Source organism: Triturus cristatus, chromosome 7 (genome assembly GCF_964204655.1).
Source record: "Triturus cristatus chromosome 7, aTriCri1.1, whole genome shotgun sequence".
Classification (NCBI taxonomy): Eukaryota; Metazoa; Chordata; class Amphibia; order Caudata; family Salamandridae; genus Triturus; species Triturus cristatus.
Window position 1 is genome coordinate 423271363 of NC_140590.1, and position 22301 is coordinate 423293663.

Below are 22301 nucleotides of genomic sequence, written 5' to 3' on the forward strand. Positions count from 1 at the left end.
CATTGCCCCACGAGAAGTGTGCCAAGAGGTGTGTTTGCAGAGTGGTGGAAAAAGGGGTGTGGCCTCAGTCTGCAATCCAGCTGTGTGGTGCTTACTGGAGTTAACTGGTGGGCTAGTTGGCCCCCAGGGACCCTCAGGAATGAAGGGGACTTAATACCCCCGCGTAGAACACGACAGGAGGTGTGTTTGCAGAGTGTTGGGGAAAGGGGGCATGGCCTTTCTCCACCTCTCAGCAATCCCACTGTGTGGGGCTTACTGGAGGCAAGAGGTAGGCTAGTTGGCCCCTAAAGGACCCCCAGCAGCGAAGGGGACTTGAATCCCCATCCAAGAGCGCGCCAGGGAGCGTGTTTGCAGAGTGGTGGGCAAAGAGGGCATGGCCTGCCATGAGAATTTAGCAATCCTGCTGTGTGGGACTTACAGGAGGCAATAGGAGGGGTAGTTGGCCCCCAAGGATGTCCTTTGGAGTCAACTACCCTTCTTGTAACCTCCAGTAAGTCCCACACAGTGGGATTGATAAGAAGTCTTCGGAGGCCATGCCCCTCTTTCTCCACCACTCTGCAAATGTGCCTCCTGGCAGACTACAGATGTGGGATGATGCCCAATTTACTCCTGAGGGACTTTGGGTGCCAAGAAGCCCCACTGGTACGTCCTGTAAGTCGTACGCAGTGGAATTCCTGAGCGCTGTTTTGAGGTCCAGCACCCTTTCTACACCACTCTGCAAACGCGACTACTAGTTAAAGAAGTGTTTGCAATGTGATAGGTTTCACATTTGGGACGATTAGAGCTATTGGCATTGTAAATGTAAAAGTTTTTTACAAATATTTTTTGGGAGTGGAGTGGATGTACAATGTGTGTAGTGGAATTATGTGGTATGTTGTGCAGTGAAATTATGTGGATAAAAAGTATGTGGTATTTGGTGTATAGGAATTATGCAGAGTGGGATTATGTGTTATGGAGAGTAATTATGTGGTATGGTAGTCTGTGTTGTGGAGTGGTAACGTCAGGTTTAGTCTTCCTCATGTCCATAGAAGCTCAACTATGAACTCAGTGAGACAAAAAAGAAGGAATCACTGAGGAGCACTTGAGGTATGAGCAGGGCCACTGGAATTATGCGACTGTTTGGCTGCACCAACTTTCACAGAATTATACATTTTCTGCATTAGCCACATAATTCATCATCTGCTCCCTAATTTGCAGATTTTAACAAAAAAAGTCTTGTTTGTTGCTCAAATGCCTGAAATGTTACCAAAAATGCACCGACAAGTGCTACAGTGTGGTGGAAGACCCTTTGCACACCTAGAATGGTAACCTGTTACTTATTGCTAAATGTGGTGTTAAATTGGTACTAGTAGTATGCAAGCTACTCTTGTTTCCTTCTGCGCCTCTCTTGCCTCTTTCTGCATCTCTTTTGCTTCTTTCTGCACATTTCTTTCTTTTTCTGCACTTCTCTTGCCTCTTTGTGAAAATCTCATCAACTTTCTGCACCTCTCTTTCCTCTTTCTGCACATCTGTTGCCTCTTTCTGCACCTCGTTTGCTTCATTCTGTACTTCTCTTGCTTCTTTCTACACCCTTCTTCACTCTTTCTGCACCTCTCTTGCCTTTGTCTGCACCTCTTATATCTTTCTGTACCCTTTTTGCTTCTTTCTGCACCTCTGTTCATTGTTTCTGCACTTCTTTTGTTTCTTTCTGCACCTGTCTTGCTTCTCTCTGCACCCCTCGTGCCTCTCTCTCCACCCCTGTTCCCTCTTTCTGCACTTCTGTTGCTTCTTTGTGCACTTATCTTGCATATTTCTGCACCTCACTTGCCTCTTTCTGCACCTCTATTGCCTCTTTCTGCAGTTCTCTTGCCGCCTTCTGCACTTCATTTGCTTATTTCTGTATCTCTCTTGCTTCTTTCTGCACCTCTCTTGCCTCTTTCTGCACCTCACTTGCTTCTTTCTGCACTCCTTTTGCCTGTTTCTGCACCCCTCATCTCTCTTTGTGCAACTCTCGTGCCTCTATCTACACCTCTCTTTCCTTTTTCTGCACCACTCTTGCCTCTTTCTATACCTCTCTTCCTTCTTTTTTCATCTGTCTTGTCTCTTTCTGCACCCTTCGTGCCTCTTTCTGCACCTCTGCTGCTTCTTTCTGCAGTTCTCTTCCTCTGTCTGCACCCCTCCTTCCTCATTCTGTACCCCTATTACCTCTTTGTGCACCGCTCCTACCCCTTTCTGCACCCCTCTTGCCTCTTGTTCCACCTCTGTTGGTTCTTTCTGCACCTCTTATGCTTTGTTCTGCACCTCACTTACCTCTTTCTGTACCCCACTTGCCTCTTTCTGCACCCCTGTTGATTCTTTCTGCACTACTCTGGCTTCTTCTTGTACCTCTGTTACAAATTTCTGCATCCGTCTGGAATTTTTCTGCACCCCTCTTCCCTCGTTCTGCACTTCTCTTGCCTCAGTCTGCACCCCTGTTCCTTCTTTTTGTACCTCTTTTGCCTGTTTCTACAACTCTCTTGCCTCTTTCAGCAGTTTGCTTGCCTCCTTCTGCCCCTCCGTTGCTTATTTCTGCACTTCTCTTGCCTCTTTCTGCACCCCTGTTGCTTCATTCTGCATTTTCCAAGCTTCTTTCTGCACCTGTCTTGCTTCTTTCTGCACCCCTGTTGTATCTTTCTGCACTCGTCTTCCCTCTTTCTGTACCTTTCTTGCCTGCTTCTGAATCTCACTGGCCTCATTCTGCGCTTTTCTTTCTTTTTCCTACACCTCTGTTGCTTCTTTCAGCAATTCTCTTGCATCTTTCTGCACTTCTCTTGTCTCTTCCTGCACCTCACTTGCTTCTTTCTGCACTTCTCCTTCCTCTTTCTGCAGCCCTGTTGACTCTTTATGCACCTCTTTTGAATGTTTCTGCAAATCGCTTGCCTCTTTCTGCAGTTCTCTTGCCACCTTCTACACCTCTGTTGCTTCTTTCTTCACTTCTCTTGCCTCTTTCTGCACCCCTGTTGTCTCTTCTGCACTTGTCTTCCCTCTTTCTATACCTTCTTTGCCTGTTTCTGCATCTCACTTGCCTCTTTCTGCACTTTTCTTGCTTCTTTCTACACCCCTGTTGTTTTTTTCAGGAATTCTCCTGCCTCTTTCTGCACTTCTCTTGTCTGTTTCTGCACCCCTCTTGCCTCTTTCTGCACCCGTTTTCCCTCTTTGTGCAATTCTCTTGCCTCTTTCTATAGCTCTCTTCCCTCTTTCTGCACCTCTCTTGCCTCTTTTTGTACCTATGTTGCTTCATTCTGCACTTTCTCTGCTTCTTTCTGAACCTGTCTTGCTTCTTTCTGCAGCCCTGTTGTCTCTTTATGTACCTCTTTGCCTGTTTCTGCAAATCTCTTGCCTCTTTCTGCAGTTCTCTTTCTTCCTTTTACACCTCTCTTGCTTCTTTCTGCACTTCTCTTGCCTCTTAGTGCACCCCTGTTTCTTCATTCTGCACTTTCCATGCTTCTTTCCGCATCTGTCTTGCTTCTTTCTGCACCTCTGTTGTCTCTTTCTGCACTTGTCTTCCCTCTTTCTGTACCTTTTTTGCCTGTTTCTGTATCTCACTTGCCTCATTCTGCACTTTTCTTGCTTCTTTCTACGCCTCTGTTGCTTCTTTCAGCAATTCTCTTGCCTCTTTCTGCACTTCTCTTTCCTGTTCTGCACCCCTCTTGCCTCGACGCGCAGCGGACGCGCGCATCGGGCGTGCCGCCGGCGTGCCGAAGGCGTGCCAAAGGCAAGCCCGTCTGCACTCGTCCGCGCCAGACTGGGCCCAGGGGCAAGTCCTAATGCCCCAGTTTCCCCTCCCCCCCTCCGATACTCTAGGGAACACCTACTCCACTTATCCAACACTCTTAAGCCTTCATGCTCCCACTCCATCACAGTCGAAAAACTGCACTACAAATGTGCCCACTGCCCCTATGAACTCCCAAAAAGGATAACTCCCCACCTAACAGGGAATCCATTCAAAATCGCACTTCTAAACTGTCGTTCTTTACCAAAACACAGTACAGAAATAAACTTGCTAATACACAACTCAGAACTCGACGTCCTGTTCCTTACGGAAACATGGCTAACCCCAAGCTCAGACCCTGACATTGTCCAGGCTCTACCTCCTGGATACTTGATTCAGCGCTTAGACAGAACTAGCAACAAAGGTGGCGGGATCGCAATCATCTATAAAGATCACTTACTCTGTCGTATCTTGGACAGCCCCCACCTAGATTGTGAAAACGCCCAATTCACTATTAAATTTACTCCCTCACTCTCTTTCTCTGGCATCCTCATTTATCGCCCCCCTGGAGCACAGGGCCGATTCCGCACCTTTCTACAAGAATCTGTCTTCTCCCTTGCCAGTACCGCATCTAATTTCAACATTCTCGGAGAATTTAATCTCCACTTTGGGAACTCGTCAAACACTGCAGCTGACGACCTCACACAAGATCTAGCAGCCTACCAGTTACATCTAAAGATTCACCAAGCAACACACATTAAAGGTCACCTCCTCGACCCGATCTTCTCCAATATAACTCAGTTAGAATGCAGGGAACCCACCCCCCTTCCTTGGTCAGACCATTTTCTAGTCCCGCTCCTCTGGCACCCGCCCACCACAGGTCCCCATCAACCACTACCTCGCACCCAAGCTCGGCCCTGGCCAAAACTAAACATAGAAGACTGGACGCGCGCACTAGAAGCATCTGAACCCGGCCACGACCCCGACCCCTCAGCTGCAAACAATAAATTCTCCTCATGGATCGAGAACACGCTAGACCTAGTACTTCCAAAAAAAGACATACAAAAGAAAATTAGACCAAATAAATTCCCCTGGTTTACCCCTGAACTCCGAAAGTTAAAACAACACTGCAAAAAACTTGAAAGAGCTTGGAGGAAAGACTTCGCCAGCGAAACAAAGACCACATACAGGTCTTCTATCGCCTCCTATAAAGCGACAATAAAATCAACCCAAGCAGCATACTATGAGGAAAAAATCCTTTCCTCATCCAACTCCTCCAGAGAAACTTTCCAAATTGTAAAAAAACTCATGAAATTTCCCGACCCTCCACCACCCCCCGACCCATCTGGCCAGCGATGCGAAGAACTAGCAGATTTTCTCTATACCAAAATGCAAAAAATTCTCAAACACCTCCCACTCAATAACAACGGACCCCACTGTGAACCTCACATTTCAATATCTCAGGTTGCCCCTCATTGCCTGGAATCTTTCATTCCACTTACAGAAGAACTCCTTTCCCCCATCCTAGACTCAATCAAGAGCGGATCCCCGCTGGACGCCGCTCCACCTAACATCTTGAAGTTAGTAACACCTACTATTATCCCTCCCATCACTAAACTAATCATTGCCTCTCTATCACAGGGTCTGGTCCCACAAGAATGGAAAAAAGCCATGGTAAAAGCATTACTAAAAAAAACCACTTAGATCCCACAGAGATGGCTAATTACCGCCCCATCTCCTTTCTCCCAGGAGTCAGCAAGATGGCAGAGAAATATGTCAATCGACAGCTCTCCGCATACCTTGAGTCTTCCAGAAGGCTTCACTCCTCTTAAACTGGCTTCCGCCCCCGCCAGGGCACGGAAACCGCGCTTATAGCGGTAGTGTAGGAGGCCAGAAAGATCTTAGACTCGGGAGGATCATCAGCCATTATCCTCCTGGACCTAAGTGCAGCCTTCGACACGGTAAACCACTGCACGCTGGTACACCGTCTCAGAAAGGCAGGAGTAACAGGCACGGCCCTAGCATGGCTGAAATCATTCCTGGAAGAAAGAACCTTCCAGGTGTTTGAAGGCAACACTCGATCCCAACCAGTGCCGCTTCAATGTGGGATTCCCCAGGGTTCGTCCCTGAGCCCCACGCTCTTTAATATTTACATGTCTCCTCTGGCTGAGATAGTAACCCCCTTCGGTGTCAAAATAGTCACTTACGCAGATGACACCCAACTAATCGTAACACTCAATCAGTCGGAACAGTCCTCGATGAATCTGTGCACCTGCCTCAAAGAAGTAGATAGTTGGATGAGTGCATCGCACCTCAAACTCAACGGCGAAAAGACTGAGCTCATGCTGCTGGGGAACCAACCATCATTTAACCCCAACTCGTTGTGGCCTTCCTGCATGGGACCAGCCCCTACGTCCAAAAAAAGAAATAAAAAGCCTTGGTATCTGGCTCGAACATGAGCTCACCTTTAAAACCCAAGCCAGAAAAACCGCTGCTACCTGCTACAGTCTCCTTCGAACCACACGTAAAATACTGCCCCTACTACCTGCCCACTCAAGAAAGCTCCTGTTTCAGTTGCTTGTCCTTTCCCGGCTGGACTACGGCAATGCCCTGTATCTAGGCGCCCCCATATCGGTTATCGCCAAGCTCTAAATGGTCCAGAACTCGACAGCAAGACTCCTCACTAATACAAAAAAACACTGCTCTGCCAAACCCGCTCTAAAAACACTTCACTGGCTCCCTATACAGGAGAGAATACAATTCAAGGCCCTATGCATCACACACAAAAATCTGCAGGGCAAGGGTCCCCAATCATTAAGAACTTGATCAAACCATACAAAGCCACCAGAAATCTGTGTTCAGACGATCTCTACCTGACTGATACCCCCAGAATCAAGAAGGCGCGCAGGCGGACGCCTCTTCTCATACAATGCATCTCGGCTCTGGAACGCCCTCCCTCTCTCTATCCGCATGGAACCCAACCTCCTTACCTTCCGCAAGCACCTAAAAACCTGGCTATTCCCGTAACTTCATCCTTCCTCTAGCTACACTCCGCAGCGCTGGGATGCTCCTGGGTAGCCATGCGCTATATGAAAACCACTTTCATTTCATTTCATTTCTTTATGCACTGGTCTTCCCTCTTTGTGCAATTTTCTTGCCTCTTTCTACATCTCTCTTCTCTCTTTCTGCACCACTCTTGCCTCTTTTTGTACCTCTGTTGTGTCTTTCTGCACTTCTCTTGCCTCTTTCTGCACTCTTCATGCCTCTTTCAGCACCTCTGTTGCTTTTTTCTGCACTTCTCTTGGTTCTTTCTGTACCCCTATTGCCTCTTTCTGCACCTCTGATGCTTCTTTCTGCACCCACTTTTCTTGGTTCTTTCTACAGCTGACTTGCCTCTTTCAGAACCTCTGTTGCTTTTTTCTGCAGATCACTTGCCTCTTTCTGCATCCCTCTTTTCTCTTTCTGTACCTCTCTTGCCTCTTTCTGCACACCTATGCCTTCTTTCTGAACCTCTCTTGCCTTTTTCTGTACCTCTGTTGCCTCTTTCTGTACTTCTCTTACTCTTTGTGCACCCTTCCCACCTCTTTCAGCACTTCTGTTACTTCTTTCTGCACCTCTCTTGCTTCTTTCTGTACCCGCCTTCCCTCTTTGTGCAACTCTCTTGCCTCTTTCTGCACCCTGTTCCCTCTTTCTGAACCTCTCTTGCCTTTTTCTGTACCTATGTTGTCTCTTTCTGCACTTCTCTTGCTCTTTCTGCACCTTTCCTGCCTCTTTCAGCACCTCTGTTACTTCTTTCTGCACTTCTCTTCCTTCTTTCTGCACCTGTCTTGCTTCTTTCTGTACCCCGTCTTCCCTCTTCGTGAAACTCTCTTGCCTCTTTCTCCACCCCAGTTCCTTCTTTCTGCACATCTCTTGTCTCTTTTTGCACCTCACTTGCCTGTTTCAGCACCTCTGTTGCTTTTTTCTTCAGATCACTTACCTCTTTCTGCACCCTTCTTTTCTCTTTCTGCACTTCTCTTGCCTCTTTCTGCACTCGTGTTCCCTCTTTATGCACCTTTCCTGCCTGTTCCTGCACCTCTCTTGCTTCTTTCTGTACCTCTCTTGCCTCCTTCTGCACTTGTCTTACCTCTTTCTGCACTACTTTTGGCTCTTTCTGCACTTCCATTGCCTCTTTCTGCACGGCTCTTGCTTCTTTCTGCCCCTCACTTTCCGCTTTCAGCAACTCTGTTGCTTTTTTCTGCAGATCTCTTTTCTCTTTCTGCACCCTTCTTTTATATTTCTGTACCTCTCTTGCCTCTATCTGTACCCCTGATCCCTCTTTCTGCACCTTTACTGCATGTTTCTGTACCTCTCTTGCCTCTTTCTGTACCTCTCTTGCCTCTTTCTGCTCTTATCTTGCTCTTTGTGCACTCTTCGTGCCTCTTTCTGTACCTCTCCTGCCTTTTTGTGCACCTCTGTCGGTTATTTCTGCACTGCTCTTGCTTGTTTCTGTACCTTACTTGCCTCTTTCTGTACTTCTCTTGCTTCTTTCTACACCTCTGTTGCTTCTTTCAGCAATTATCTTGCCTCTTTATGCACTTCTCTTCATTCTTTCTGTACCCCTCCTGCCTCTTTCTGTCCCTCTCTTGCCTCTTTGTGCACCTCTCCTACCACTTTCTGCACCTCTGTTGGTTCTTTCTGCACTGCTCTTGCGTATTTCTGCACCCCACTTTCCTCTTTTTGCACTTCTCCTGTTTCTTTTTTAAACCTCTGTTGCTTTTTTCAGCAATTCTATTGCCTCTTTCTGTACCTCTCTTGCCTCTTTGTTCACCTCTCCTACCTCTTTCTGCACCCCTCTTGCCTCTTTTTGCACCTCTGTTGGTTCTTATTGCACTGCTCTTGCTTCTTTCTGCACCCCACTTGACTCTCTTTGCACTTTTCTTGGTTCTTTTTTTAAACCTCGGTTGCTTTTTTCAGCAATTCTCATGCCTCTTTCTGCACTTCTCTTGCTTGTTTCTGTACCTCTCGTGCGTCTTCAGAACCTCTCTTGCCTCTTTCTGCACCTCTGTTCCCTGTTTCTGTACCTTTCCTGCCTGTTGCTTGCCTCTTTTTGAACATCAATTGCCTTTTTCTGCACTAGTCTTGCTTTTTTTATACCTTTTTTGCTTCTTTCTGCACCCCTCCTGCCTCTTTCCGTACCTCTCTTTCCTCTTTGTGCACCTCTACTACCTCTTTCTGCACCCCTCTTGCCTCTTTTTGCACCTCTGTTGGTTCATTCTGCAATTTTCTTAGCCCTTTTTGCACCTCTGTTGCTCCTTTCTGCACTGCTCTTGCTTCTTTCTGCACACCTCTTGCCTCTTTCTGTACCCCTCTTTACTCTTTCTCCACCCCTCCTGCCTCTTTCTGCACCCCTGTTTCCTCTTTCTGTACCTTTCCTGCTTGTTTCTGCAACTCACTTGCCTCTTTCTGTACCTCTGTTGCTTTTTTATGCACTTCTCTTTCTCTTTCTGCAACATTATGGCCTCTTTCAGCACATCTGTTGCTTCTTTCTGCACTTTTCTTCCTTCTTTCTGCACCCCTTCTTCCTCTTTCTGTACACCGCTCTTACCTGTTCATGCATCCCTCTTGCCTCTTTTTGCACCTCTGTTGGTTCTTTCTGCACTGCTCTCGCGTTCTTTTTTTAAACCTCTGTTGCTTTTTTCAGCAATTCTATTGCCTCTTTCTGTACCTCTCTTGCCTCTTTGTTCACCTCTCCTACCTCTTTCCGCACCCCTCTTGCCTCTTTTTGCACCTCTGTTGGTTCTTTCTGCACTGCTCTTGCTTCTTTCTGCACCCCACTTGCCTCTTTTGCACTTTTCTTGCTTGTTTCTGCACCTCTCTTGCGTCTTTCAGCACCTCTCTCACCTCTTTCTGCACCTCTGTTCCCTGTTTCTGTACCTTTCCTGCCTGTTGCTGCAACTTCTCTTGCCTCTTTCTGTACCTCTGTTGCCTCTTTCTGCACTTCTCTTGCTCATTTTGCACCCTTTGAGCCTCTATCAGCACCTCTTTTGCTTTTATCCGCACTGCTCTTGCTTTTTTTTAACCTCAGTTGTCTTTTTCTGCACAAGTCTTTCTTCTTTTTATACCCCTGTTGCTTCTTTCTGCACCCCTCCTGCTTCTTTCCGTACCTCTCTTTCCTCTTTGTGCACCTCTACTACCACTTTCTGTACCCCTCTTGCCTCTTTTTGCACCTCTGTTGGTTCATTATGCAATTCTCTTGCCCCTGCACCTCTGTTGCTTCTTTCTGCACTGCTCTTTCTTCTTTCTGCATACCTCTTGCCTCTTTCTGCACCCCTCTTTTCTCTTTCTGCTCCCTTCCTGCCTCTTTCTGCACACCTGTTTCCTCTTTCTGTACCTTTCCTGCCTGTTTCTACACCTCTCTTGCCTCTTTCTGTACCTCTGTTGCTTTTTATGCACTTCTCTTTCTCTTTCTGCACCATTATGGCCTCTTTCAGCACATCTGTTGCTTTTTCTGCACTTCTTTTCCTTCTTTCTGCATCCCTCTTTCCTCTTTCTGTACCTCTCTTGCCTCTTTGTGCACCTCTCCTACCTTTTCATGCATCCCTCTTGCCTCTTTTTGCACCTCTGTTGGTTCTTTCAGCATAGCTCTAGTTTCTTTGTGCTCCTAACTTGCCTCCTTCTGCACTCCTCTTGCTTCTTTCTACATATCTGTTGCTTCTTTCAAAAATTCTCTTGCCTCTTTCTGCACTTCTCTTCCTTCTTTCTGCACCCCTCCTGCCTCTTTCCGTACCTCTCTTGCCTCTTTCTACACCTCTCTTGCTTCTTTCTGCACTTCTCTTGCCTCTATCTGCACCTCTGAGTTAAAGGTAGTTTTAATCCCCCTGCACTATTATGTACTAAGGCCTCACAGGGGAGGTAATGCCAATCAAAGGGGTACCACAACCCATAGTGCACACTAGTGTATATACGTGTTTACTCTGTATTCTAAGTGTCTTTCAGCATAGCACTGGCTCCGGGCTGGTTAGTCAGAGTCAGTTACCACCAGCACCAGTCAGCAAAAAGTTGGGGGCACATGATGACTTTGCAAAAAGCCCTCTTTCTGCACCTCTGTTGATTCTTTCTGCATAGCTCTAACTTTTTTCTACACTTTTCTTCATCTTTCTGGACTTCTGTTGCCTCTTTCTGCATTTCTCTTGCTTCTTTCTGTGCCTTTCTTCCTCTTTCTGCACATGTCCTACCTATGTAGGCATAGTTAGAGATTAGCATTTAAAAACCTTTAAAATCACAGGAAAAAACATAGGTTTCAGGGACGTTATAGTTACTCCAACACTAATAATTGCATACCCACTCCCTGATTCTTAGGTCTACACACACACATCCACTCACTGACCCATACAGTCACCTATACTTTTGGTCACTCATCAGTACAGGACTATCATTTGCACTCATACACCTATATAGGCCCCCCACCGCCAGTTATCCATAGAGTTACTCACACACCTCGTCAGTCATGCAAAGTATTAATCACACTCCTATTTACTCACCTATGCAGTTATAAACAAACCACCTCACTTATTCACACAAATACTAACCCATACTTACTCTCTTATACAATCACTGACACAAGCACACACTCATCCACACAGCCACTCTCACAATCACTCACTCTCACATATAGTCATTTATATACTCCAACACACACATATACTGCCTTTCACATATGTAGTTACTCACACATGTACCACTGAGACATCCATTCACTCACCAACACACCTATACACACGCTCACCCACCCATACAGCCCTTTACAGATGCACTCTTGAATCCATGCACCTAGTGAATCACCCACTCACATGCCTCCCACCTGCACAAACGCTAAAGCACCCATACAGATACTCAGAAAACCAATCAATAACCCATATAGACACTCATGTAGCTATTCCAGACATTCATACAGTTCAGTCACTAACCCATGCATTCAGTAAGATATGTTTAATCTCTCACTTATAGAGTCAGTCACGCACCTACTGAATCATCCATTGAGGCACTCATACACCCACACAGCTTGGTCTATATATATTAAACGTATTTAAACTTTACAGAAACACACAGTCACTGGATGATGTCATCAGTGATGTCATTTGAGATGTCATCAGCGATGTCACTGACTATGTCATGAGTGATGTAATATGTGATGTCATTAGCAGTGCATTGCGGGGGCGCAAGTTATAGTTAGCTGAACTAACTATAATGAGCGAATTTCACTGGTTTTGTATGACTGAAATGTCCAACTAATTATAACGTGCCTGGAACCTATGGTTTTTTCAGTGAATTTCAAAGGTTTTTAAATGCTAATTTCTAACTAAAAAGTCCCTGAAACCTATGTTTTTTTAGTGAATTTCGAAGCTTTGTTAAATGCTAATTTCTAACTATAACGTCCCTGGTTTTGTTGTGACAGGAAGTCAGGTTAAATCTAGAACTCAACCGTGAGCAAGGTCTCATGGAGACCGAAACGCGTTGGATTTTTGCTGTGGATTGCCCGTGAAAATTGACTGTAAAGGATTAAACTTGCTGTAAAAATCTCCCCGTGAGTGTGCTCCGTGCTAGGCTCAGCCGAGAAGCTCAGCACTGCACTAAAGACGCGCCGCTACATGCAGCAAAAAGCGAGCCTCACAACGAAGATATATATATATATATGTATATTACCTACTGGCGGTCGCCAGTAGGTAGTTATAGTTAGGACCACGTTTCCATAGGAAAACCTCAACATTCTATTTTGAATAACTTTGGCGCCGGTCGACGAATCCTCGCGAATTTCTCAAAATAGGTGGGGCGCTACGCTCCGCTCCTACCCTGAAAGTCTCGGGGGGATTCGTCAAGCGGGGGCTGAGATAAAAGGGGGGTCCCAAAACGCGTTTTTCCCATGCATTTTTCCATAGGACCTTTAGAACGAGCTACAGCCCGAACGGCTGAACAGAATTACTAGAAATTTGGCAGAGAGGTAGTCCCTAGGTCAAGGAAGTGCCTTTTGTAGGTTTGGTGTAAATCTGTTCAGTAGATTCTGAGAAAATAGCCTTTAAATCAATATATATATCTGAGCCCGCTTACGGTACGCTTACCGTACGCTTACGGTAAGCGTACGGTGGCGTGCGCGAGCGCGATTCTGATTGGCTCTTAGATCTTAGTAAACATTCGAATCGGCAGAAACCAGGAAGCGGCGTCCGCCATTTTGTCTACCGCACTGAGTGTTATGTATCAAACATGATGGCCAAAAACATGTTATGGGGATGTTTTGACAACTCCCTCTCACATAGTCATGTTGAGGGAGTCCCCAAACATCCCCCAAGAGCAAAAACGGCATTATTTTTTTTTCGGCAATTTCGCGGGGTACGCTTACCGTACGCTTACCGTAAGCGTACGGTAAAAAAATAAAAATAAAAAAAACACTATCCACACTTTCTCCACCCCTTGTGCAAATGGTGGCCGAAGTCCACCATTTGTGCATGGCTTATCAGAGCACAGAAATTTCCCAAAAAATTTCAACAGATTACCTATCACAAGGAAGCGCATAATATGTCCTCCATGTGCGCACGGTGCGCGAAGCGCATCGTGCGTACATGGCCCATCTAGCGTAACGTGGGCACGGCACTAACTGCGTTAAGTGGGCGCGCACGCCACGAATGGCGTAAAGTCACTTAGCATTTAAAAAACCGTACAAATTCACTGAAAAAACCATAGGTTTCACACACGTTATAGTTAGGAATTAGCATTTAAAAAACCTTGCAAATTCACTGAAAAAACCATAGGTTTCACACATGTTATAGTTAGCGGAAATTTTACTGATAAAAAACCAATGAAATTGCCCCGTTATAGTTAGTGCTGGCAACTATAACTCACGCGACCGCAATCTTCTGCTGATGACATATGTGTCTTTATGAAAAAAAAATATTTGTAATATATGTATAGCTAAAAATGTATGGAAGAAGACATGGGCAAATAAGTGTCTAAATACAGTATTAGCATCAGCAGAGGATTGCGGTCGCGTGAGTTATAGTTGCCAGCACTAACTATAACGGGGCAATTTCATTGGTTTTTTATCAGTAAAATTTCCGCTAACTATAACATGTGTGAAACCTATGGTTTTTTCAGTGAATATATATATAGATAGATAGATAGATAGATAGATAGATAGATAGATAGATAGATAGATAGATAGATAGATAGATAGATAGATAAAGCAGAAAAACACAGCTTTGCGAAAAGCATGCATTGCAGCTCAGGCCCCACGCCGCAATCCTCAGCCAAGGCAAGGGGTGAATGTAATGTTCCAACCTCCTAGGAGAAATTTCACTTTGCTTGCCACCGCTGTCCTAAACCACGTCAAAGAAGTACTGCCGACATCTTCTAGCTACTTGGTGTAGTTGATAGAGTTTTTTGTTAAAGCCATAAAATGAAGGGTTTTGTGCAGAATTCTTCACAGTAATTTGAGGTGCACATAGTTGATCCAAAATCTGAGTAGTTTATGTTGTAACAGTAGGACTGCGTGTTGCTATACTTGATTATACCAGACATTCTGGTTTGCCAGAACCTCGCCACAGGATATCTGTTGTCTAGCAATCATGGCCCAACTGCCTGGGCAGTTACAATCAGGAGAGGTGGAGAACTTCAAGCCCTATTTACCACAGCCCTCTTCAACACCAAACAGAATTTGTGTAACTATGTGCTGCAAGATCATAAAAAGGGCTTTTTATCAACATTAAACTTTAAAATGAGAGTAATTCCAGAGCTTAACCACATTATTAAAGTACAAGCGGGCATCTCAATGTCTACTGTGCAAATTACACAAAAGTCAAAGCAGTCATCTTTTGTTGTGTTTCAGAAACAGCCCCCAAAAGCGAGGTTTTGTTTCAGTGAAGAAAAATGGCCTTGATGCACTGAGGTTTTTCTCCCATCATGTGATGGTACTTTTCCATTCTAGATGACTATGCTATTTCTGGCGGCCCAGGGGAGAAAAAATATATGTTGTAAATATTGGCCTGACCAGGGCAGTCTAAATGATGGCTATTGTCCAATGGCCTTGTGGCATACATATTGTCAGTTAAAGGATTCCGTCAGCAGAATTAAGAGAGTGTCTGCTGCCAGAAACTTGGCATTTCATTCACCTTTTGATGAGGTGTACTTATCACAGGCTTGGAGGGCTTGAGCCCTGCTGATTTATGGCAGGGATCCTGTTCTGAAAAAATCTAAGTGAGGTCCTTTGTCACCTCCAGGGGTTTTAGTAAGATGGCAAAGTTGCACTATGCCCACCCCAACAGTTTAGACTTTTCTGATAGCTGACAGCTAGAATGCTTGACTTGAGTGACTTTTTAGTGCTGTGTTGTTGTTGTTCTTGCAGTGATGCTTGTTGCTAGCAAATCATGGCTTGGGATTGTAACTGCTAAAAAAGCCTGAGCCCCATAAATGCCACTAAATAGTGGCTAAATTATACCACATTTCCTACTTACGATTAAATTCCTGTGCCATTGTCATTGATAGAAGTGTGACTGCATCAATTTTTGCACTGTCATTGATTGTATCCCAATATTCTGTCATCATCGTTGCCAATTTGTAGCTGGATTTATCTTCATTTCCTGTGTGATTAGAAAAGTAATTAATCATCAGGTAATATTGCTTAGGTTTGTTTTGAAGTAACAGAAATAAATGGAAAGGGCAGAGCTATGCATGCAATTCATGCAACAATCAATAAAACCAACTCAACAATCGGAATAAACACTACAGTGGTAAGAGCAATTGATATAGGAATCCTGTACCAGACACTTACCTGCATGTCCTCGTAGTGCCTTCTTTTGGGGACCGTGTCTGCTGCTCGTCTCCCTCCTGCCGCCGCCACTTCAAAGCGGCCGCCGTTAGGAGGGGGACTTCATCCCCCAGCATCCTGTGTGGCGGAAGAGGAAGCCGCCTCTAACTATCTCGCGCCTGGAGGCGCATAAAAGATCTGCTGGGCGACTGGCCGAGTGGGCGACTCCTGTACCAGAAACTTACCTGCATGTCCTCGTAGTGCCTTCTTTTGGGGACCGTGTCTGCTGCTCGTCTCCCTCCTGCCGCCGCCACTTCAAAGCGGCCGCCGTTAGGAGGGGGACTTCATCCCCCAGCATCCTGTGCGGCGGAAGAGGAAGCCGCCTCTAACTATCTCGTGCCTGGAGGCGCATAAAAGATCTGCTGGGCGACTGGCCGAGTGGGCGACTCCTGTACCAGAAACTTACCTGCATGTCCTCGTAGTGCCTTCTTTTGGGGACCGTGTCTGCTGCTCGTCTCCCTCCTGCCGCCGCCACTTCAAAGCGGCCGCCGTTAGGAGGGGGACTTCATCCCCCAGCATCCTGTGCGGCGGAAGAGGAAGCCGCCTCTAACTATCTCGCGCCTGGAGGCGCATAAAAGATCTGCTGGGCGACTGGCCGAGTGGGCGACTCCTGTACCAGAAACTTACCTGCATGTCCTCGTAGTGCCTTCTTTTGGGGACCGTGTCTGCTGCTCGTCTCCCTCCTGCCGCCGCCACTTCAAAGCGGCCGCCGTTAGGAGGGGGACTTCATCCCCCAGCATCCTGTGCGGCGGAAGAGGAAGCCGCCTCTAACTATCTCGCGCCTGGAGGCGCCTAAAAGATCTGCTGGGCGACCGCCTCGCGGGAACCGCGCGCGGGCCGCGCACGGGCGAAGCCCGGGCCAAGGGCGGGCCCGTTCAAGCCCGTTAAAGACCGGGTAAGACTGGACTGGGCCACCCCATTGATATTTACATCTTGATCTGGTATTGCAGCTATCTTACCTAGTTATATACAGCCCAAAAACCCATTGGCAAATTGCCAACTGCTCAAGTAAAACTGTGTGAAGGTCCTACATACCAGTACATGTCTGACAGGATGACGAGGGGTTCTAGGAGTAAAAACGCTCAGGGGGTATTCTGGCCCGATTGACCAATACATTACTAGGGCTAACGAAGCTATTAATCAAGGCATGTCACTTTTGGAGCGTAGAGTATCGCAAGATCTAGCCCTAGCAAGACGCTCCTCATTAGGCCCTATGGCTTTAGCTAAGACACCTATAAGCTCAAATACCACTAGGCCTCTCATTGAAGTCCAGGTTGAAACCCATGGTGTACCTAATACGGTTGACCTGTCGGCTTCCTTAGCCCTCTCAGATATGCACTCAAGCAAAGATCTTGAGAGGACGCCTGACCTGTTTTCAAGCCTAAGGCAGGAGGGGCCCAGTCCACATCACCCAAGGGGGGAAAGGGAGGGTGCCATCCCCAAACGGAAGAAGCCTAGGGAATTGAAAAAATGTAACTCCAAAGCCACGAATAAAACTCTGATCACCCAGGCGCCAAGAAAAAATAAAAGTAATCCTGTCCAGAGTGCCCTGCATAAAACAGCTATAGATACAGCAGTCCCTCTTACGAATCCATCGGCCCCTAGTGATCTAAGCAGTTTGGGCATGGGTTGCAAAGTTTGTGAGGCTAATAACCAACTTTTAAGTAAACTAGGTGAACTCTTTAGAGAATATGTGCAACCTATTGTACTTTCACTTTTTAATATCGAAAAGCACATACTCTCCATGAATTCATCTTTGAACGCACTCAAGAGCGATGGATCGGCCAACCATCAGGAGTTGCAAGCTACTCCCTCGACCTTGAGGATGGAGCGGGTAGTGGCGAGCGCTCCTCCGGTTGATTTAAATCCGCCATCAAAATCTTTGCCAGCTGCATTAAGGAAAGCTGGTGAACCTTCCAAACCCCCTATCTCTGGTGAAATTTTGGAAAACACACTACCTAAATACCTGGGGTTAGTACACCAAAATACTCTAGCAAAAACACCGGGGCCAATTAACCAAAATAAATTACCCAAACCCACGGGGACAGTAGATCAAAATGACAAATTTAGGGGTGAGTTTGGTCATCCTTTCACTTACCTCCAGAAAGCGACCCTTATGTTGTGATCATGACTGGTGTTCCTGAGTTAAGGCCACATAAAGAAGAACCAACGTGGTCCTTAAAAAATAAGGTACAGCATTGGCTCAATGTTAATAGACCGCTCCCTTACTCTTGTAGTAGCAGGATCCTTATGGTGCGTAGGGTTTCTTGGATAGGCAGTGAGAAGAAAAAGATCCAGGGAGATTGTATTATTGTCAATTTTGATAATTCTCGAACGGCTGATTATATCTGCCGTCGTAATACATGGCCCAAAATTGACGGTATAAAGGTGAGAAGACTCTCTTCCTTTTACCCTCCTATAAATTGTTGTGACGATACTCCCGATAGGGGCACGTCTGAAGTAAGACCCTGGAACAAAAGAAGGGAGAGGGAGGTCTGGCCAGGCTTTGAGGGCAGAGATACAGTTCTCTCTGAAGGTTGGAGTGGCATACCACTTGCTAACAGATTCAGCTGCTTAGAAGAAGTAGATTGACCATTATTGGGTTCTGGATCTGTCGCTGAGGACAATGAATGTACTAGTCCCAAGCCATTCCAACTCGTAGACTGTTTTCTACCCAAAAACGGCTTATCTTCTATCCAGCCTATAACCACCCTTAACCCTACTCCTCAAAAAGCTCTACAGACCCCCTCCCACCGCCTACGTTCTACCCTTGTATTAGGGTCTGGGAAGGTACCTCATGTGCCCTGCAATGAGCTTGTGAGCCATGATGTTTTTCTGCCGCGAACCGTATGTCCCAGTAATCCAAAAAAAAACACTCGCTTTAAACATGGCGATACTATAAAGATCCTAAGCTGGAATGTAGCTGGCATCCACAGGAAACTTCATCTGCCTGAGTGGAATACCCTAGTAGAGGCACATACGATTTGCCTATTCCAAGAGACTTGGAGCCTGGAACCCGTGTATCGGGTAGGTTATACCACCTACTTTGTTCCTGCAGTACTTCCAAGAAACGGGTCAGGTCGTCCCTCGGGAGGCCTACTCATCTGGGTAAGCATTGTCTTAAATCTTCAGATTGAGTCAAAGCAAATTAATTCTCCAGATATCTTAAAAATTTCTTTGAGAGGCTCCCAAAGAGGATTCATCCTCGACCTATTTAATGTATATGCCAGAGGTACTAAATATGGCTCTCCATCCCCGACAGTATCTATCCTTGAAACGGCACTGAGCGAAAATTTAGCTGGATCCCATGTTTTGGTTGCGGGTGATTTCAACTGTACCTATGAGCCCCTTATACAGGATGACATCTATGACCCAAGTGAGGATGATGACAGATGGGGTATTCCGATCTTAACCATCCCTCCGATTAAAAAATGGTCCAAAACTGCTATTCAGCTCAATGCCCTAACGCTGGAATTCGGGCTAAGAGCAGCTAATGGCCGCACGCGTTCCGATCCTTTGGGTGCGGCCACGTTTAACAGAGTCAATCATACCTCTAGGATCGATTACATCATGCTAGATTTTTTTCTCTGGAGTTTTGTTCAGGACATGGTAGTCCTGCCCACAGTCGAAAGCGATCATAACTCGCTTTCATTGTCCCTCAGGAATCCATGGCCTCATGAAAAGACCATAACATCCCTTAACCCAGCCCACAAAATTTCTGTATCCTCGTGTGGGAAACGCCTAAAATGGAACATGGTTTCGAAGGACGAAATTAAATTAAATGTAATCAATACAGTACTCACAGCCGCACAGTTGGAATTGGAACTGGATAGCTCAGATAAGGGTGAGCTAAATCCCGGTCGGGTTACCCCTATTTTTGAGGAAACCATCAGGTCCATTGGGAATGTATTCCTAAAAATGAATCAAGTGGGCAAAAATGCGGCAATTGGGCTTCCTAGGGGAAAGCACGATTGGTATACACCTGCTTGTAGGCACGCCAAATCGCTTTTGATTAAGGCCGTCAAAAGCAAAACCCAAGGAGCTATTCAGGGAGCTAGGTTAAATTATAAGAAAACTTTGGCCAGTGCTAAAAAGGAGTGGGAAATCGAACATTGGCGCTCTTTAAAAGAGGCAAGTTTGGGGAAAGACTCAAGGCGTTTTTGGGATATAATTAGAGCCAGAAATAGACCTGATACTGACTTCATTACTTGCAACATCACCAGCCAAGCTTGGGTCAACCACTTTTCTAAATTATATGCCAGTCAAATAGGTGCTACCTCTAATGCCCTCCCCATGGACATTTCAAATGAAAAACACATAAGGGAGGTGGCCATAGCAACTCCGGATTTGCCAATAAGGAGTGATGATCTAGTAACCGGAATGCTATGCATAGCTTTGCCATCAAACAACTGGGTGGCAGACCCCATTTTCTCGAATAAAGAAGTGGAGTATGCAATTACTACCATCAGGCCCCAAAAAGCATCTGGCCCAGACGGCTTACCCGGTGATTTGTTACGAGCAGACATCCCGAAATGGGGTAAATTTATTAACTGTCTGCTTAATGCTATTAGTGGGGGAGCGCCTATCCCGGCATCTTGGAAAGGGGCGGTGGTCGTCCCCATTTTCAAAAAGGGGGCTAGGGACGACCCAGCAAATTACAGACTTATAAGCCTGCTAGATATAACTCAAAAGGTGGTCGGGAAGGTGTTGTTGGTCAGATTATTACAATGGATCGACGAAAACGGCATCCTTTCCGACTACCAGGCAGGCTTCAGAGCAGGCACCGGAACAATCGAGCAAGCGTTCAGATTGTTGCTTGTGTATTGGAAGGTGGTGGTCCTGGGCAAAGGCAGTCTTTATCTCGCCTTTATCGACTTAAAGACTGCCTTTGACCTAGTACCTAGGGAGGCTCTTTGGAAAGTCCTTGCTGTCATGGGGGTGCCCCACTATTTACTCCTGCTAATGGTAAGGCTGCATGAAAACACCTTTGCCCAGGTTAGGTGGGGGAGAAATGGTGAGAAAACCAACAGAATTCCGGTTGAGAGAGGGGTACGCCAGGGATGTGTTCTAGCTCCCACCCTTTTCTCTTTATACATTAACGGTGTAGTTGAGCATTTATTGAAAGATCCCTCAGATGAACCATCCCTGGCGGGGGAACGTATCCCCACCCTCCTCTTCGCGGATGACACACTCTTACTTTCCAAAACCCCAGTGGGCCTCCAAAAACTCTTAAATAATTTCCAGCTCTTCTGTACAGACCGGGGCCTGGTAATCAACAGAGACAAAACAAAGTATCTTGTGTTGAATCCCCCTAAAAAATCTATGCGCCCCCCAAAATTGAATAACGAACCTCTGGGGAGGGTGGATGTGTTTGATTACTTAGGGATTCGTCTATCCCATAATATGCAGTGGGGTCCCCATTTATGCAAGATGCTGTTATCCCACAAAAGGGTCACAGGGGCTCTTGTGAAGGAGCAGCGCTCCTGTGCTATTAGACCTATAGCCCCCGTCATTGAAATTTATGCAGCAAGAGGAGTTAGCTCTGCCCTTTACGGAGCTGAGCTTTGGGGCTTTTGTGATATTGGTGACCTGTCAAGAGCAGAGAGGAAGTTCTTCAGGGCCATTATGTCACTTCCCCAAGGTACCCCTACGATTCCATTAATGCTTGATCTTGGCTGTCGCCCCATCGGTGATTTGGCGAAATTTCGCCCTTTACTGCTATGGGCTCGTTTGTGGCGGGGACCCGGAATTAGCCAAATATGCCAAAGGTCTCTCAGAAATCATGTCACTTCCAGGATGGCACAGGATAAAATGGTTGCGTGATATGAAAGCCCTCTTGTATAATCTGGGGCTTAAAGCAGCATGGGAAAATAGATCTTCCCCTCCGAAAGCCACGCTTAAGCTCTTATATTGGAACTGGATTGCGACCCAACGGATCACGAATACGTCACTGGGGAGACTTACAGAGGACTTTCTGAACTTTAAGGATCAACCAATCCGGGAACTATATCTTGACATTATTGAGAGCCCTTTTGACAGAGCCTTGTATTTTAAATTTAGGACCGGTACCCTCCTACTCTATGCTTTTACATCACGATGGAATTCTTTTCCTCAGACCTCCGAACTTTGCCCCTTTTGCACATCCAGACGTGAGTCTGTGGCTCATTTTTTATTTGAATGCCATGAGTACGCCCACCCAAGGAGAAGATGGCTCAAGCAACTGTGCCGCTCCTTGGGAACTAGACACCATATTGTGGCGCTCCGCATTCTAATGTCAGACGCTCGCCCATTGTACGTTTGTGCCCTTGCAAAATTCTTATCTTGGGCATGGCGCATTAGAAGTAAAAGGCTCAAAGAAATTGTTTAATTCACTCTTAACCATTATTTATGACCTGCTTTGCTCTTTATTGTAAAAATAGGTTTTTTAAAGTCAAATGAAATTAACTTATTCTATTTTAACTGTTATGCTTTTATGATATGTTTTTATCGAAATAAAGCCTTTGACTGACTGACTGGAATCCATCATACCAATGTGATGCTGTAGGTATCCGTCCGATATGAATACACTTAATACGTCACATGCGTCGATCGCTTCAGAGATGTGAGAGTACTTTAGGTATTCCATTGAGCCCCAAGGTAACAATCTTGATGGTATTTTGGGGGTGGAATAATTGTTAGTCATTTTAGATCAAGATGGGCTAGTAGGGGGCAAGCCACCTGCTTTCCTTTATTGAC

At 46.0% G+C, this 22301-nt stretch overlaps 1 protein-coding gene across 1 annotated transcript in view; it reads right to left on the bottom strand.

Annotated features, from left to right (window-relative positions):
- Positions 1 to 22301, bottom strand: part of LOC146809855 (cytosolic phospholipase A2 gamma-like) — a 596102-nt gene that overhangs the window by 164834 nt on the left and 408967 nt on the right. The window contains exon 12 of the mRNA XM_085616717.1: positions 15214 to 15339. Coding sequence (XP_085472843.1) covers positions 15214 to 15339 — 126 coding nt within the window. The remainder of the gene's footprint in view (positions 1 to 15213; positions 15340 to 22301) is intronic.